At 39.5% G+C, this 17,519-nt stretch overlaps 1 protein-coding gene across 3 annotated transcripts in view; it reads right to left on the bottom strand.

Annotated features, from left to right (window-relative positions):
• Positions 1 to 17,519, bottom strand: part of VAV3 (vav guanine nucleotide exchange factor 3) — a 435,514-nt gene that overhangs the window by 82,817 nt on the left and 335,178 nt on the right. For all 3 annotated transcript variants that reach the window (XM_086391510.1, XM_086391513.1, XM_086391511.1), the window contains exon 20: positions 6,320 to 6,456. In XM_086391510.1, the coding sequence (XP_086247636.1) occupies positions 6,320 to 6,456 (137 nt within the window). The remainder of the gene's footprint in view (positions 1 to 6,319; positions 6,457 to 17,519) is intronic.

Consider the following 17,519-nt stretch of genomic DNA (forward strand, 5'->3'; position numbering starts at 1 on the left):
ACAAGCTGGAATTAAGATTGCCAGGAGAAATGTCATCAGCTTCAAATATGCAGATGACATCAGTCTAAAGGCAGAAAGGGAAGAGGAACTAAAGAGCCCCTTGATGAGGGTGAAAGAGGAGAGAAAGTAAAAAAGCTGGCTTAAAATTCAACATTCAAAAACTGAAGATCATAGCATCTAGCTCCAACACTTCATGGCAAATAGAAGAGGAATAAGTGGAAGCAGTGACAGATTTTATTTTCTTGGGCTCCAAAATCACTGCAGACAGTCTGCAGCCATGAAATTAAATGACAACTGCTCCTTGGAAGAAAAGCTCTGACATAATGTATTAAAAAGCAGAGATATTAATTTGCCAACAAGGTCCATATAGTAAAAGCTATGATTTTTCCAGTAGTCATGTATGGATGTGAGAGCTGGACCATGAAGAATGCTGAGGGCTGAAGAATTGGTGTTTTTGAATTGAATTGTGGTATTGGAGAAAACTCTGGAGAGTCCTGTGGATAGGATATCAAACCAGTCAATCCTTAATATTCACTGGAAGGACGGATGCTAAAGCTCTAATACTTTGGCTAGAAAGTATTAGAGCCTAATACTTTTCACTGGAAAAGATCCTGGTGCTGAGAAAGACTGAAGGCAAAGAAGAAGGAAGTGGCAGAGGATGAGATGGTTGGATAGCATTACTGACTTGATAGACATGAATCTGAGGAAACTCCAAGGGAGTACAGAGGAGTCTGGCAGGCTACAATCCATGGGGTCTAAAAGAGTCAGACATGACTTAGTAACTGAACTGCAACAACAAACAACAACATCAAACATTCATTACTGATAAAAACTTTCAGCAAACCAGGACTAGAAGGAAATGTCCTCAGCCTCATAAAGCACATCTACAAAAACTGCAGATAACCCAATATCTAACGGTAAAGGACTTCATGCTTTCTTCCTAAGATAAAAAATAAAGCAAGGATTGGGATTTCCCTGGTGGTCCAGTGGCTAAGACTCTGCCTTCCAATGCAGGGGGCACAGGTTCAATCCATTATCAGGAAAGTAAGATCCCACATGCCACACAGTGCAGTAAATAAATAAATAGATAGAGAAATAAAGCAGGGATGCACATTTTTTTAAAACTACCTCCATTCAACACATGTTGAAGCTGAAACTCCAATACTTTGGCCACCTGACGCGAAGAGCTGACTCATTTGGAAAGACCCTGATGCTGGGAAAGATTGAGGGCAGGAGGAGAAGGGGACGACAGAGGATGAGATGGCTGGATGGCATCACCGACTCAATGGACATGGATTTGGGTGGACTCTGGGAGTTGGTGATGGACAGGGGAGGCCTGGCGTGCTGCGATTCATGGGGTCGCAGAGTCGGACACGACTGAGTGACTGAACTGAGCTGAACTGATTCAACACATGGAAGAAGACATAGAAGGCAGCCACGTGGCAAAGGAAGAAAAGCTTGTTTATTCATTTATAACCTGATTGTCTTTTTTAAAAAATCTGCTGGGATCTATAGAAAAAAAGCTCCTAAAACTAATGTTCTACAAGGTTTTAGGATAAAAGATCAATTTACAAAAATCCATTTATTTCTATGTATTAGCAATAAACAGTAGAAATTCAAATTTTAAAACTACCATTTATAATTGCATCAAAATGATATATGAAATAATCATAGATAAATATGACACAGTGGATACATATCTTCTGCTCTGACAATGACAAAACTGCTGAGAATCTAAAGACCTAAATAAACAGAGAGACATACTACGAACAGTAGTCAGAAAATTCAACGTTGTTAAAATGCCAGTTCTCCAGTACTGATCTACAAATACAATCCAAATCAAAATACAAGTAAGCTTTTATTGGTGAAATTTTCAAGACATTCTAAAATTTATATGAAATGTGAAGCACCTAAGATAGCCACAACATCTTTGGACAAAAGAAAACACGTGGAGGACTAACACTAATTTCAAGACTTACTAGTAATTGCAAAAATCAAAATATCATTATAATGGTATACAGATGAAGAAAGCGACCAGTAGAACAAAGATACCAGAAACAGAGCTACACAGATACAAATGGTTTTCTACAAAATGCAAAGGCAATCCAGTGAAGAAATGATTTTCAACATATGGTGCTGGTGATAAGAATCCCTGGTCGCATAGTGGATAAGAATCCATCTGCCAGTGCGAGGGACATGGGTTTGATTCCTGATCCAGGAAGATTCTACGTGCAGAGCAACTAAGGCTGTGCACCACAGCTTCTGGGCTCACATGCTGCTATCACTGAAGCCTGCTGCTCTAGGGCCCACGAGCTGCAGCTACTGAACCCCACTTGCCCTGGAGTCCATACACTGCAATAACTGAGCCCGAATGCTGCAACTACTGAAGTCTGTGCTCTGCAACAAGAGAAGACACCACAGTGAGAAGCCTGTGTATTGCGATAAAGAGTAGCCCGTGCTCACCAAAACTAGAGAAAGCCTTTGCAAAGCAATGAAGACTCGGCACAGCCAAATAAATAAATAAAATCATTTTAAAAGAACAAACAAATGATGCTGGAACACACTGAATCCAGAAGCAGAGAAAAAAATCTCTTTAATTATCATATATAAAAATAGCTCAACATCATAAACCTAAATATAAAACTTAAGACTATAAAGCTTCTAGAAGAAAACACAGGGAAACATCTTTGTAACCTTGGGGAAGGCAAGGATTTCTTAGATATTTACAATGCTCATAGTGTGATTCACAAAGGAACAAATTAACAAATTGGGCAACATCAAAAGTAAATACTTCTGCTCTATGAATAACATTATTAAGGTAATAAAAAGGCAAGCCAAAGGGTAGGAGAAAATATATGGAAAGAATCTAATTTATCAAGGATTTGTATCCAAAATATATGAGACTCTCAAAATTCAATGATTAAAAGCACACAACTCATTAAAAAATTTGACAATATTAGAACATCAGTGAAGTTATATGTGTGGTAAATAAGCACAGAAAAAGATGCTTAATATCAGTAGCCAGGGAAATGTAAATCAAAATCACAATAAGATACTACACATCTGTTAACCAAATCTAGGAAGACTGACCATACGCAAAACTGGTAAGGATACGCAGCACCTAAAAGTATCTTATACAGCTGGTGGAACTGTAACAGGATAAAGTTACTTAGAAAAACAGTTTGGTAGTCTCTTAAAAAAAATAAACATATATCTAATAATGATCTTTCAGTATTCAGTATTGTAGGGCTTCCCCATGCTCAGATTGTAAAGAATCTGCCTGCAGTGCAGGAGAACGGGGTTCGATCCTTGGGTCAGGAAGATCCCCTAGAGAAAGAAATGGCAACCCACTCCAGTATTCTTGCCTGAGAAATCCCATGGACAGAGGGGCATGGTGGGCTACAATCTATGGGGTCGCAAAGAGTCGGTGACGACTGAGCGACTAACACTTTGACTTTCAGTATTTACCTAAGAAAAACGAAAAGTATGTGTTCCTACAAAGACTTATACTTTAATGTTCACAGCACCTTGTTTGTAACAGCCCCAAACAGTAATAACCTGAAAGCCCCTCAACAGGCTAATGGATAAATTGTGCTATACCCATACCTAGAATAATCAACAACAATAAAAAGAACTTATTTCACTTGGCATTATGTCACTCAAGTTTTTCCATGTTTTTGCATATGGCAGCATTTCCCTCTTTTCAAAGACTGGGTAGTATTGCCCTATGTTATATAACACATTTTAATTTACTCAGTCATCCATTGATGAATATTTAGGTTGCTTCCAAGTCTTGGCTATACTCACATAAGGAATCAAAAATTGTCAAATTCAAAGAAACAGAGAGTAGGATAGGGGTAGCCAAAGCCTGGGGGAAGGAGGAAATGCAGAAGACGTAATCAAAGGATACACGTTGCAGTCATGGAACATGAATAAGTCCTAGAATTCTACTATACAACACCGAGTTTACAGTTAGTAATACTGTACTATATACTTAAATATTTGCAAAGAAGGTAGACCTTATGTTAATGCTGTTAATCACAAAATAAATAAATAAGATAGGATAGGAGAAAACTTTTAGAAGTGATGGATATGTTTATGGCATAAATTGTGGTAATAGTTTCAAGAATATATACTTATCTCCAAACTCAAGCTGCATGCATTAAACATGTACAGCTTTTTATATATCAATCAAACCACAATAAAGTGCTTTTAAAAAATGATAGAATTATTGTGGCTTCCCTCATAGCTCAGTTGGTAAAGAATCCACCTGCAGTACAGGAGACCCTGGTTCTACTCCTGGGTCGGGAAGATCCCCTGGAGAAGGGAAAGGCTACCCACTCCAGTATTCTTGGGCTTCCCTTATGGCTCAGCTGGTAAAGAATCCACCTGCAATGTGGGAGACCTGGGTTCGATCCCTGGGTTGGGAAGATCCCCTGGAGAAGGGAAAGGCTACCCACTCTAGTATTCTGGCCTGGAGAATTCCATAGACTGTATAGTCCATACGGTCACAAAGAGTCAGATGACTGAGGGACTTTCACTTTCATTTCACTATTGTTAAACAAAGCAACATGGTTTAATCTCAAGATAATTATGTTAAGTGAAAGAAGCCATACAAAAAAGAATATGTACTATATTATGTCCTATATAAAATTCTGAAAAATGTAAACTCATAGTCTGAAAGCAGAACTGTGGTTGCCTGGTGGTGTTGAGGAAGGGTGTGAGGGAGAAGGTTACAAAGGGCATAAGGGAGACTAGGGGTATGGGGAAGAGGTTACAAAGCAGCAAACAAAAACTCTGGGGCTGATCTCATCATCTTGATTGTAACAGTGCTTTCACTGATATGTACATGTGACAAAACTTATCCAATTCAACTGCACTTTCAATATGTGCATTTAATTATATATTGCAACGTTGTTTTTAATGGCATTAGTAATCCACGTAGGAATAGTTTCTGCAGGATACTGCATTACAAATAGGACATAAGGAGGCAGAGACTGAGGGCAGACTACTTTCTTAAGAAGCTCATCAGCTTTAAGAACAGGAAAAGAAGATGAGAGGGAGTGGAAGACTGATATAACCAGACAAAAAGTGGAGTTACATGTGCTTTAAGCTGGGAGGAGCCTGAGCATATTTATAAGCTGTAGAAAAGGAGCCAGTGGAGAGAATGAAATTGAAAATGTAGCGGTCAAGAGCCAACTGACGTAATGTGAGGACGGAATATCCAAGAAAAAGATAAGTCTTGAGTAAGACAAATCTTATGTATACACAAGCAGGCATGTTTTGTGGTTGCGTTGGGAAATGCAGGAGTGGATAGAAGAGTTAGAGTCTGAGTCTGTCATTCTCTTCCTTTTTTGGGAAGAATTAGGTATGAGAAGCGTAGGATACTGAAGAAGGTTGCTGGAACTCTAGAAAAGCCACTGGCTATAGAAATTGATATGTGGTTGGAGTTAGCTGTTCAACTTAGGGGCATTCTTCTGAAACAAGATGGCAGACAATAAGATGCTTTTGTGCAAACAAAGTAGCTACCATTTACACATGTACATGATGGATTATTATCCAACAATCCTTTTCTGCTCTCTGTTTACCCCTAGAAAACTTCACTCATGTGCTAAGCTTTCTGTTGATTCCACTCTTTTCTCCCTTGATTCACAATAGACTTTTAACACTCTTTAAGTTTGTTGGGAGGTATTTCTAACATATGCATGAAAATACAGAATAATTTAATGAACAGCAATTTTGACCATCCACCTCTATTCGATCATTACACTCTACCATATTTACCTCATTAAACAAAACCCTTGAACCAAAGCAGGCTAACTGGACAAGAGAGTTCATCACCAGCAAACATCAACATACTCGCTCACTTGTCACAATTTACTTATTTTGTAAATAATACCCAGAGCAAATACTCTGATAATTTCAGGTATTACTGTGGGTAGATACAAGTGGCCAGCAATGGCCTCTGGAAAACTAGTTGGTAGTTCCCCTGAAGTAAAGTGCTAATATGTTAGAACTGTGTGAATTAGATCATACCCAAAGTCTTGGGTTTGGAAAAAATGCTGTCAACGCATGGATTTTTAATATAAATGATAATTCTGATTCAGAGCCCAGATACTATTTTCTTTAGTGTTTGTTAACACTCATTGCCACTTCAGCATTGGTAAATTTGAGGGTGGTTAATAAAAAATATTTTTCTTCACGTCATGTAAAATTTCTGAAGCTGAAAGTATGCAATCAGTTCTAAAGACAAGAGCTTTGGTCTCCAAGAAGTAATAAATCATCTGTTAAATCTAAAACACTGTAATGTGAACAGTACCTGCCAAAACAGACTGTGTGCATCTCCTCTCAGAAGTTCAACTGTGTCCCCTGCCTGAATGTGTAATGGGGGTCCTTCATGAAGAGCGGGGGGCGGCGTTCCACTGTAGCTTCTAATAGCCTGCATCTTTGGTAAACCTGAAAATAAACAACACAACTCTTAGGATTATGAAAATAATAAAGTGTGAAATCCAAATGTATTTCTTAAAAAAAAAAACAACAAAGCCATTAGGAACATTAAAGAGTTTTAATAGCACCAAGCCCAAGGAAACATACGAGGTAACCACAATGGAATGCTTTTCAAGTTTCTCATTATTTGAGATGGTAATAAAATAAGACACATATTTATCCCCTGATTCCTTATACATTTTTCCTCTCCCTCACCATCAATCTCTTTTTAGTTGAAAAAATATTTCTCTTTCAGCTGATGCCTACTTCATAAAAAACACATCAAGTATAGTTTAATGGAAAAGAATCAATTTTTTCATCAATTCTGTCCTTTCTGCCTATTACTTTCCTCTTGGGCATTGGCTGATTTCATCACGAAGGAAGCCCACCCTTTCTGTGTATGTATCACATTGCCCAGTATAAGGCTCATATCTTAAGGTTATCTTTGTAATTCAAAACAAAAACGGTGATGGATGTGCCACTGCAGTCCTTAAGACATTTATATGGAGAAATTCTTCAGGCTCAAATTTAGGCTTGCAAAACGACACAATAAAGGGAATGTGTCTAAGCCAATAGTATCAACAGTACTTGAAATACTGATCCAGGCCTTTTGTTGTGTTTCTTGGAATTTCATTTTTGTGAACAGCAGCTTCAATTGCACCCAGGCCTGACTGCACCGACACGGCTTCCAAATGCACCACATCCCAGTCCCCTTTTCATCTGGAGGTGAAACTGCTCCTGCCAACAAGGCTGATTGTGCAAAACACAGTATCTGTTGCACATTGAAGGATTTAAGCTATTGTTTATTACACTTCAAGACTTTTTATTCTAAAGATTAAACACAAAGACGCTATAACTGGCTGAAATTGTGGCACTCAACAGAGGAGGATGAACGACCGTCATTCAGTTCTAAGTGTCCAGGTTACCTCAAAAGGACCTCTGTGTCTATATGAAATGCTCCAGCAAAAGGTTGAATAAAGTCCCCCAAATCATTTCTTAATAACCACCCAGCAGGGGGTGAGGAGAAAACAAGTGTGGCTATAAACTAAACAGAACTGACAAGTTTTATTCAGCACTTCCTTATCAGCCCAGTCGATCAGAAGACAGAAGGGCTGAAAAGCAATGCACCCTCCACCCCATTTAACAGCTGTAACTGTCGAGACGTGTTTTGAGTTGCCACATCTCCCCTTTGCTTCAGTTCTTGTGCCACAGAACCCCGAAGCGATGACTTTGATCCCACATCTCTCATGGAGTTTCCCCACCAGATGGTAGAAGGCGGTGGCACCCTTAAACAAACAGCAGACATTGTCTTTTCCAAAATGAGAGAACTCTTCTCGGTTAAGTGTTTATCAGACTCACTCTTAACATACTATACCTGAGTGTGTGTGCGTGTGTGTCAGTCACTCAGTTGTGTTCAACTCTGCGGCCACATGCACTGTAGCCCACCAGGCTCCTCTGTCCATGGGATTCTCCAGACAAGAATACTGGCGTGGGTTGCCATTCCCTCCTCCAGGGGATCTTCCCAACCCAGGGATTAAACCCAGGTTTTCTGTATTGCACGCAAATTCTTTATTATCTGAGCCACCAGGGACACCCGTATTTGACTACAGAAAGCTTATTTTACATTTTTTATTAAGATACTGTGGTTAACATAAAATGAGACCTAACCATCCCATGCATACCAAAACAGATTTAGAAGTTTAATAGATGGAAGAGGATGCTAAAATAGAATTTTTCAAATGCAGCATAGTTTGCATGATAATTATTCCATGTTGAGGGGCCAGAGTAAGCCTTGGTGTGCAGTAAGCCTTGGTTTTACTGAGCATTTCTAGGGCAAGAAAGGCATTTTGTTCAGTAGGCTCCCTTGATAATTTTGTTTTTATGTCAATTTTTAAATAAAGGCTGAAGACAAAAAGAAGAGTTTTTAAACCTGAAAGAGCTGATGTGGCCTTAAATACCGGGATCAGTTGAATGACAGGAAGGGCCCTGGCCTTCACTGCAATTGTCTCTGTAGACAAAGATCCACAGGGACAAAAAGAAGCAGTGCCATGTGAGAAATGGTGGGAACAGCAATTCTCTTATTGCCGATGTGCCCAAGTTACTCATTCTCAAGAAGAAATGATTGAAAATGCATAGACTTAAAAAAAATATGGAACACTTCATGAATTTGTGTGTCATAAGAAAAATTAAGTTTGATGACATTTCACCAACCAAATATAGGTTATGGATTAAAATCCAGAATGCCCAGGCTATACAAAAAGACTGTGAAATAGGTATGGAGCAATGTTGAATTATTTATGCTTTTCAATGGACTAAAATGTTGACAACATACGACCTAGTAAAATCATAATATTTAAAACTGAAAATAGTACATATATTAACATACTTCAGTCAAATAATGAGACCTAAGTACTAGTCTTAGGATTTACTTGACTAAGCAGTCTTTGGAATGATGGACTTGGTTTTCATAGTCTTGTTTATTCCTTATTTTTTCATTTACTCTATTTTTTCTGCTATTACTTTCTTCTTGGTTATGAGCTTCATTTGAGGAGTTGATTGAGTAGCACACAAGCACAGAGTATGTTGCTGATCTCATTCCTTAGACAAAAATTGTGTGACCCTTGCCAAGAATATGGTTGAGCCCAGGTAATAGTCAAAGGAGATTGCTACTAGCCTGAATTCAGCCATACCTGATTTGCCAGATATGTTTACTTGACTCATATGCTTTTCAGTGGGATGAGTTATAAATTTATAGTATAATGGAATTTATATTTTTGGCCACTTGTTAGGATCATCTTTGGCTATTTATTTCTCGTTGGCCAGCATATCCCATTTCAGGGTGACCTGTCAAGGCTACAGGGCAATAGAGATTGAAAAGGTGAAAGGAGTGAAGCCAGGGCACAGTGACACCATGAATTCTGACAGTCTGCCCCTCGCCTCTGATGCCTGCACGAGGAGGGGTTCTACAGTACTAGTGGGACGAATGGTTGCTTTCCAAAAGGCCCTTTTGTATTCCTTTCTTTATTAAAAAAACAAGACAGTGACATTGCCAAAAAAGGTGAAAATAATCACATTAACTGATAGATAAAAATGCAATTAAAATAAGAGAGGGAGTGGGTTAAACTTCATGTCCGCACTCAGCCATCAGTATAATTGTTGACATAATCTACTGCCGCAGCAGGCATTCACACCTCGTAAATGAGATCAAGAATGGAGGAGAAACTAGATTTATAGATGTTCATATTTAGAATAGTCATTTAGTGTTAATTTAGTATAGGTTGTCTTCTCCCCTTATAAAATATTCCTGACAGGTTTTAACCTCTGTTTAAAAATGTCCAGGACAGAACATTCACTACCCACGTCCCCGTGACAACTCAGTCATTGTTGCATATAGTTTATTAACAAGCTCTATCTGAAACTTACTCAGAACTTTCTCTAACTTCTCTCCATTGACCTGCCTCTTTCCATCTGGAATTACGCTGAAGAAGGCAAATCTCCTTTTTATAGACTAGACTTTCAAAATTTGTTCAGGCTTAAAATCCCTAGTTTCTTATTTGAAAAAAAAAAGAAATTCTTATTTTCCTTTGGTTATCCACCCTTCGAGGGATTCTGAGATGCAACATGGTATAAAACTACAAAAGCAGAACTGTAATTTCCCTCACTGATATGGACCCATCAGAAATAAGTGGCTAAATGTTATTCTAAAAAAAAACTGATTAAAACATATAAATTCCATTACATGATAAACTTATAACTCACTGCAGAAAGCTGCTTTATTCTTCTCAGGTAAATATGGATGTAATAGTTGTTTACTTTCTATTCTAGAACTGAATTTCTAATGGATATGTTGGTATAATTACAAGGCTGCTTATCAAAATCTGAAAAGTTATATTGAAACTACCTTCAGATATTAAATGCAAAATGATCATATGTAATGCCAACATACACAGTTGAGCAATCATGGGGTTTTCCAAAACTTTATATAATCAATAATCTTTATCCAAGGGGATATCATTAAAATGGCTGAGACAAAATAGATCTCTGTCCAAATGTTTAGTTATTTCAGCTTATTTTATTCCCTTCAACATATGCTTTGCTATATGGCTAACTGTGTCCTTAATATAATACATAACTTGTAGACAATTGTGCCCTTTAACTTTTGTTCATATTGGCAATGGCTGTCTGGGGAGGCCTTACAAATAGCTGTGAAAAGAAGAGAAGCAAAAAGCAAAGGAGAAAAGGAAAGATATAAGCATCTGAATGCAGAGTTCCAAAGAATAGCAAGGAGAGATAAGAAAGCCTTCCTCAGTGATCAATGCAAAGAAATAGAGGAAAACAACAGAATGGGAAAGACTAGAGATCTCTACAAGAAAATTAGAGGTACCAAGGGACCATTTCATGCAAAGATGGGCTCAATAAAGGACAGAAATGGTATGGACTTAACAGAAGCAGAAGATATTAAGAAGAGGTGGCAAGAATACACAGAAGAACTGTACAAAAAAGATCTTCACGACCAAGATAATCACGATGGTATGATCACTCATCTAGAGCCAGACATCCTGGAATGTGAAGTCAAGTGGGCCTTAGAAAGCATCACTACGAACAAAGCTAGTGGAGGTGATGGAATTCTAGTTGAGCTATTTCAAATCCTGGAAGATGATGCTGTGAAAGTGCTGCACTCAATATGCCAGCAAATTTGGAAAACTCAGCAGTGGCCACAGGACTGGAAAAGGTCAGTTTTCATTCTAATCCCAAAGAAAGGCAATGCCAAAGAATGCTCAAACTACCACACAATTGCACTCATCTCACACGCTAGTAAAGTAATGCTCAAAATTCTCCAAGCCAGGCTTCAGCAATACATGAACCGTGAACTTCCAGATGTTCAAGCTGGTTTTAGAAAAGGCAGAGGAACCAGAGATCAAATTGCCAACATCTGCTGGATCATGGAAAAAGCAAGAGAGTTCCAGAAAAACATCTATTTCTGCTTTATTGACTATGCCAAAGCCTTTGACTGTGTGGATCACAACAAACTGTGGAAAATTCTGAAAGAGATGGGAATACCAGACCACCTGACCTGCCAAATAAGAAATCTGTATGCAGATCAGGAAGCAACAGTTAGAACTGGACATGGAACAAGAGACTGGTTCCAAATAGGAAAAGGAGTACGTCAAGGCTATATATTGTCACCCTGCTTATTTAACTTATATGCAGAGTACATCATGAGAAACGCTGGACTGAAAGAAACACAAGCTGGAATCAAGACTGCCGGGAGAAATATCAATAACCTCAGATATGCAGATGACACCACCCTTATGGCAGAAAGTGAAGAGGAACTAAAAAGCCTCTTGATGAAAGTGAAAGTGGACAATGAAAAAGTTTGCTTAAAGCTCAACATTCAGAAAACTAAGATCATGGCATCTGGTCCCATCACTTCATGGGAAATAGATGGGGAAACAGTGGAAACAGTGTCAGACTATTTTTGGGGGGCTCCAAAATCACTGCAGATGGTGATTGCAGCCATGATATTAAAAGACTCTTACTCCTTGGAAGGAAAGTTATGACCAACCTAAATAGCATATTAAAAAGCAGAGACATTACTTTGCCTACAAAGGTTCGTCTAGTCAAGGTTATGGTTTTTGCTATGGTCATGTATGGATGTGAGAGTTGGACTGTGAAGAAGGCTGAGCACCGAACAATTGATGCTTTTAAACTGTGGTGTTGGAGAAGACTCTTGATAGTCACTTGGACTGCAAGGAGATCCAACCAGTCCATTTTGAAGGAGATCAGCCCTGGGATTTCTTTGGAAGGAATGATGCTAAAGCTGAAACTCCAATACTTTGGCCACCTCATGCGGAGAGTTGACTCATTGGAAAAGACTCTGATGCTGGGAGGGATTGGGGGCAGGAAGAGAAGAGGATGACAGAGGATGAGATGGCTGGATGGCATCACTGACTCGATGGACATGAGTCTGAGTGAACTCTGGGAGTTGGTGATTGACAGGGAGGCCTGGTGTGCTGCGATTCATGGGGTCACAAAGAGTTGGACGTGACTGAACTGAACTGAAAATCAGACAAGGACCCCACATCATCCTTATGCAGGAAGAATTAGCAAAGAGAAGAATCAGAAATATTAAAATGATGGTTTTACTCCAGTATTGTCACGCGGTTCTGGTTAAATAAAACTGAAGCCAATGTAATTATGTGGAACACTAGAGTTTTCTAAAACAATACAGAAGTATTTTTAAAAAGGGGATCTGAAGCAAGATTTCCTTTCAAATCTGAATTCAATACCAGTAAGAGTGACATATGCCAAGAAAGGATTTCAAGTGTACTTTTTAAAAAGAAGTTAATTCTAGGTAGAGTTCTATTGGAAAGTTGCTAGATATAAACTATTTCACTGGTAATTTTCACATAAAGCCTCAATGAACTTAGCCTACTGTACCTTTATCAGCCACTGTGGCTTCTGAGAAGAATGACTGCCACAGCAGAGATCAGTATCTATTCAGGAGGCTGATATGACTGCCCTAATGCAATGGGCTTCCCCAGGGCCATAACTTAGAGCTGAGAATTGTGTACTAGATAAATGAGCTGTCCATAACGTGCTGGCCTTTCACCTCTGAGGCCTAATTTAAAATCTAAACACTTGCACATTTAAAAAATAACTAGTTTTGCAGGATGTCAGAGGATATGGTTGGTTTATTCTGGGAAACTGATCACAAGCATAAAATATTCATTCATTCCTAAATGTCTCAAGCACTCCTAAGTGCAGGGCATGGTGGTCTGAGAAGGGAGGAAGGCCAAGCTTCCCACCCACAAAAAGCCTATAGTCCACTGAATACACAGGTAAACTAACACAACAATACAATCAGGCACAGGCTCTTGGTCAAGGGGAACTTTTTCCAAATATGCCTATTAATAAAAATTTGAGGCAACTGTTTTGGTAAGTCTTCAATTGTTCTTGTTGTTCTTTAGTCACTAAGTTATGTCCAACTCTTTGTGACCCCATGGACTGTAGCCTGCCATGGTCCTCTGTCCGTGGGATTTCCCAGGCAAGAATACTGGAGTGGGTTGCCATTTGCTTCCCCAGGGGATCGTCCCAACCCAGGGATCGAACCCATATCTCCTACACTGGCAGGCAGATTCTTTCCCACTGAGCCGTAGGACCCTGAAATAAGTATTTTATCTTTGCTGTACGTGTCCTAAGTGAAGAGGGAATCACATTCTCCTGGGGACAGGTGCAAGCAGCATGACTAACATCTGTACTGTCTGGTATCTTGCCAACTAAATCCTCTTTGCCATCTAGGCTCTTCCTGACACAAGTTACAATCTACCAGCAGGTCTGACGACCAGGTTGAGTCAACTGAGCTTCTGGCAAGTGAGGCAGACTGGGATGCTGGACTTCCCCTGCCCGTCACATCTTCCAGGGCTCTTCCCAGTGAAGCAATGACTTTCATTCATTTACTGCTCTTTACGGAGGAACAAAAGGAGCCTTATCATGGAAACCATCTGTTACAGCAGAAGTAGATGATTTGGTGGAGGAAAAAACCTGGAAACTGGTCTAAAGAACTAATTGTTCACAGAGGGAACACACCCTATCAATGATTTCGAAAATTTTCACTCAGAGAATCCTGCTTTACTTTTGTAAACAATGATGAGTCAAATGAAGGAGACAGCACTGCCACTGCTCATATAAAAACAAGCATCCAACAGGGAACCTTTCTTCCAACTTTATAAACACTGACTAGTCACTCCTTGGCACTATTTACTGGTGTATTAGTAAATGAAGGGTGAAAGATATAATACTGCCTTTTGCAAACCTCTTCCATTTATTAAAAAGATTTTAAAGACTACCAATTATAACAGAACTGTAAAATTTCATGTGTTATTCTAAAGTTCATGCAAATTTAACACTCTGTTCTATTGAATCAGTATGTTTTAGTGGCCAAAAAAATTAGGTTTCCCCAAAATCATTAAATAAAATCAAAGCTCTAAAAGCACATGCCATTTGTTAGACCCCTAGAAAACAATCTCTAGTAGGGGTAGAAAGAGACTCATTTGAGGAACAGTCTCAGCCAGGTCAGGATCTTCTTTAAAAACAGAAAAATGACACAGTTACACAACTTCAAGCTAAGAGCTCTGTCGCCTAGACCAACCACCTCAGTTTCTACCTTATAAAACTCTTAGACTGGCCTCCTAATTCAGTCCTCTAGGCTGTAGCTAGTCATTCTCTGCAACCTACAGGGAACAAGACCATTCAGGTATGACCTAAATCAAATACCGTACAATTATACAGTGGAAGTGACAAACAGATTCAGGGATTAGATCTGATAGAGTGTCTGAAGAACTATGGACAGAGGTTCATGACATTGTATAGGAGGCAATGATCAAAACCATCCCCCAGAAGAAGAAATGCAAAAAAGCAGAATGGTTGTTTGAGGAGGCCTTATAAATAGCTAAGAAGAGAAGAGACGTGAAAGGCAAAGGAGAAAAGGAAAGATATATCCATCTGAATGCAGAGTTCCAAAGAATAGCAAGGAAAGATAAGAAAGCCTTGCTCAGTGATCAATGCAAAGAAATGGAGGAAAACAACAGAATGAGAAAGACTAGAGATCTCTTCAAGAAAATCAGAGATACCAAGGGAATGTTTCATGCAAAGATGGGGACAATAAAGGACAGAAACAGTACGGACTTAACAGAAGCAGAAGATATTAAGAAGAGGTGGCAAGAATACAGAGAAGAACTATACAAAAAAGTCTTAATGACCCAGATGATAATCACGATGGTGTGATCACTCACCTAGAGCCAGACATCATGGAATGTGAAGTCAAGTGGGCCTTAGGAAGCATCAGTATGAACAAAGCTAGTGAAGTGATGGAATTCCAGTTGAGCTATTTAAAATCTTAAAAGATGATGCTGTGAAAGTGCTGAGCCTAGTATGTATGTCAGCAAATTTGGAAAACTCAGCAGTGGCCACAGGACTGGAAAGGTCAGTTTTCATTCCAATACCAAAGAAAAGCAATGCCCCAAAATGTTCAAACTACTGCACAATTGCACTCATCTCATACGCTAGCAAACTAATGCCCTAAATTCTCCAAGCTACGCTTCAACAGTATGTGAACCGAGAACTTCCAGATGTTCAAGCTGGATTTAGAAAAGGGAGAGGAACCAGAGATCAAATTCCCAACATCCGTTGGATCATAGAAAAAGCAAGAGAATTCTATAAAAACATCTACTTCTGATTCCTTGACTACACTAAAGCCTTTGACTGTATGGATCACAACAAACTGTGGAAAATTCTTCAAGAGGTGAGAAAACCAGACCACCTTACCTGCCTCCTGAGAAACCTGTATGCAGATCAAGAAGCAATGGTTAGACCCAGACGTGGAACAATGTACTGGTTCAAAACTGGGAAAGGAGTATGTCAAGTCTGTATTATTTTCACCCTGCTTAGTAACTTATATGCAGAATACATCATGTGAAATTCTGGGCTGGATGAAGCCCAAGCTGGAATCAAGATTGCTGGGAGAAATATCAATCACCTCAGATATGCAGATGACACCACCCTTATGGCAGAAAGCAAAGAACTAAAGAGCCTCATGATGAAAGTGAAAGAGGAGAGTGAAAAAGTTGGCTTAAAACTCAACATTTAAAAAACTAAGATCATAGCATCCGGTCCCATTATTTCATGGCAAAGAGATGGGGAAACAATGGACACAGTGACAGACTTGATTTTCTTAGGCTCCAAAATCACTGCAGATGGTGACTACACCCATGAAATTAAAAGACACTTGCTCCTCAGAAGAAAAGTTATGACCAACCTAGACAGCATATTAAAAAGCAGAGACATTCCTTTGCCAACAAAGGTCCATATAGTTAAAGCTATGGTTTTTCCAGTAGTCATGTATGGTTGTGAGAGTTGGACCATAAAGAAAGCTGAGTGCCGAAGAACTGATGCTTTTCAACTGTGGTGCTGGAGAAGACTCTTGAGTCCCTTGGACTGCAAGTAGATCAAACCAGTCCATCCTAAAGGAAATCAGTCCTGAATACTTATTGGAAGGGCTGAAGCTGAAGCTCCAATACTTTGGCAACCTGATGTGAAGAACTGACTCACTAGGAAAGATCCTGATGCTAGGAAAGATTGAAGGCAGGAGGAGAAGGGGATGAGAGAGGATGAGATGGTTGGATGGCATCACTGACTCGATGAACATGCATTTGAGCAAGTTCTGGGAGTTGGTGATAGACAGGGAGGCCTGGGTGCTATAGTCCATGGAGTCGCCAGGAGTCCAACACTGAACTGATGAACTGAGAGAATAGGTCTCCAGATACCAACTGATAGGTATTTGTGGTATTTGGGGATCATCCGAATCCCTGCTGGGTATAAAGTGTTGTTATCCTGAGGAGCAGAAAAAGAGGAGAGGAGCTCTCTTCAAGTAAGGAAAGGACTGAGAGCTCCCAGTGGGGTTGGGTGTGTTGTTTTGTGCTGGTCTCAGCTTTGATAGCTCAGTTGGTAAAGAATCACCTGCAGTGCAGGAGACCCCGGTTTGATTCCTGGTTTGGATGATCCCCTGGAGAAGGGATAGGCTACCCACTCCAGTATTCTTGGGCTTCCCTTGTGACTCAGCTGGTAAAGAATCCGCGTGCAATGTGGGAGACCTGGGATCAATCCCTGGGTGGGAAGATCCCCTGGAGAAGGGAAAGGCTACCCACTCCAGTATTCTGGCCTGGAGAATTCCATGGACTGTATAGTCCATGGGGTCACAAAGAGTCAGACACGACTGAGTGACTTGCATTTGCACAGTTTATCAATGGAGTTGAGGCTTCAAACTGCCCCAGGCTCAGATTAATCTTATAATTCACTTGAGGACAAAACATGTATGCTTTAAAAAAAAAAAAAAAAAGTGTCTTCTGTGTTCCTCTTGTTCCCTTAGATGCAAAGGACGTTGTAAATTCTCAATATATGAAGATTTACAAATTGCATCCAGACACATATATTCATTGTATAAAAACTTTTATGCCAGATTTCCCTTAAATTAA

Source organism: Bos grunniens, chromosome 3 (genome assembly GCF_055505025.1).
Source record: "Bos grunniens cultivar Pamir isolate PY7600 chromosome 3, Bosgru_T2T1.0, whole genome shotgun sequence".
NCBI lineage: Eukaryota > Metazoa > Chordata > Mammalia > Artiodactyla > Bovidae > Bos > Bos grunniens.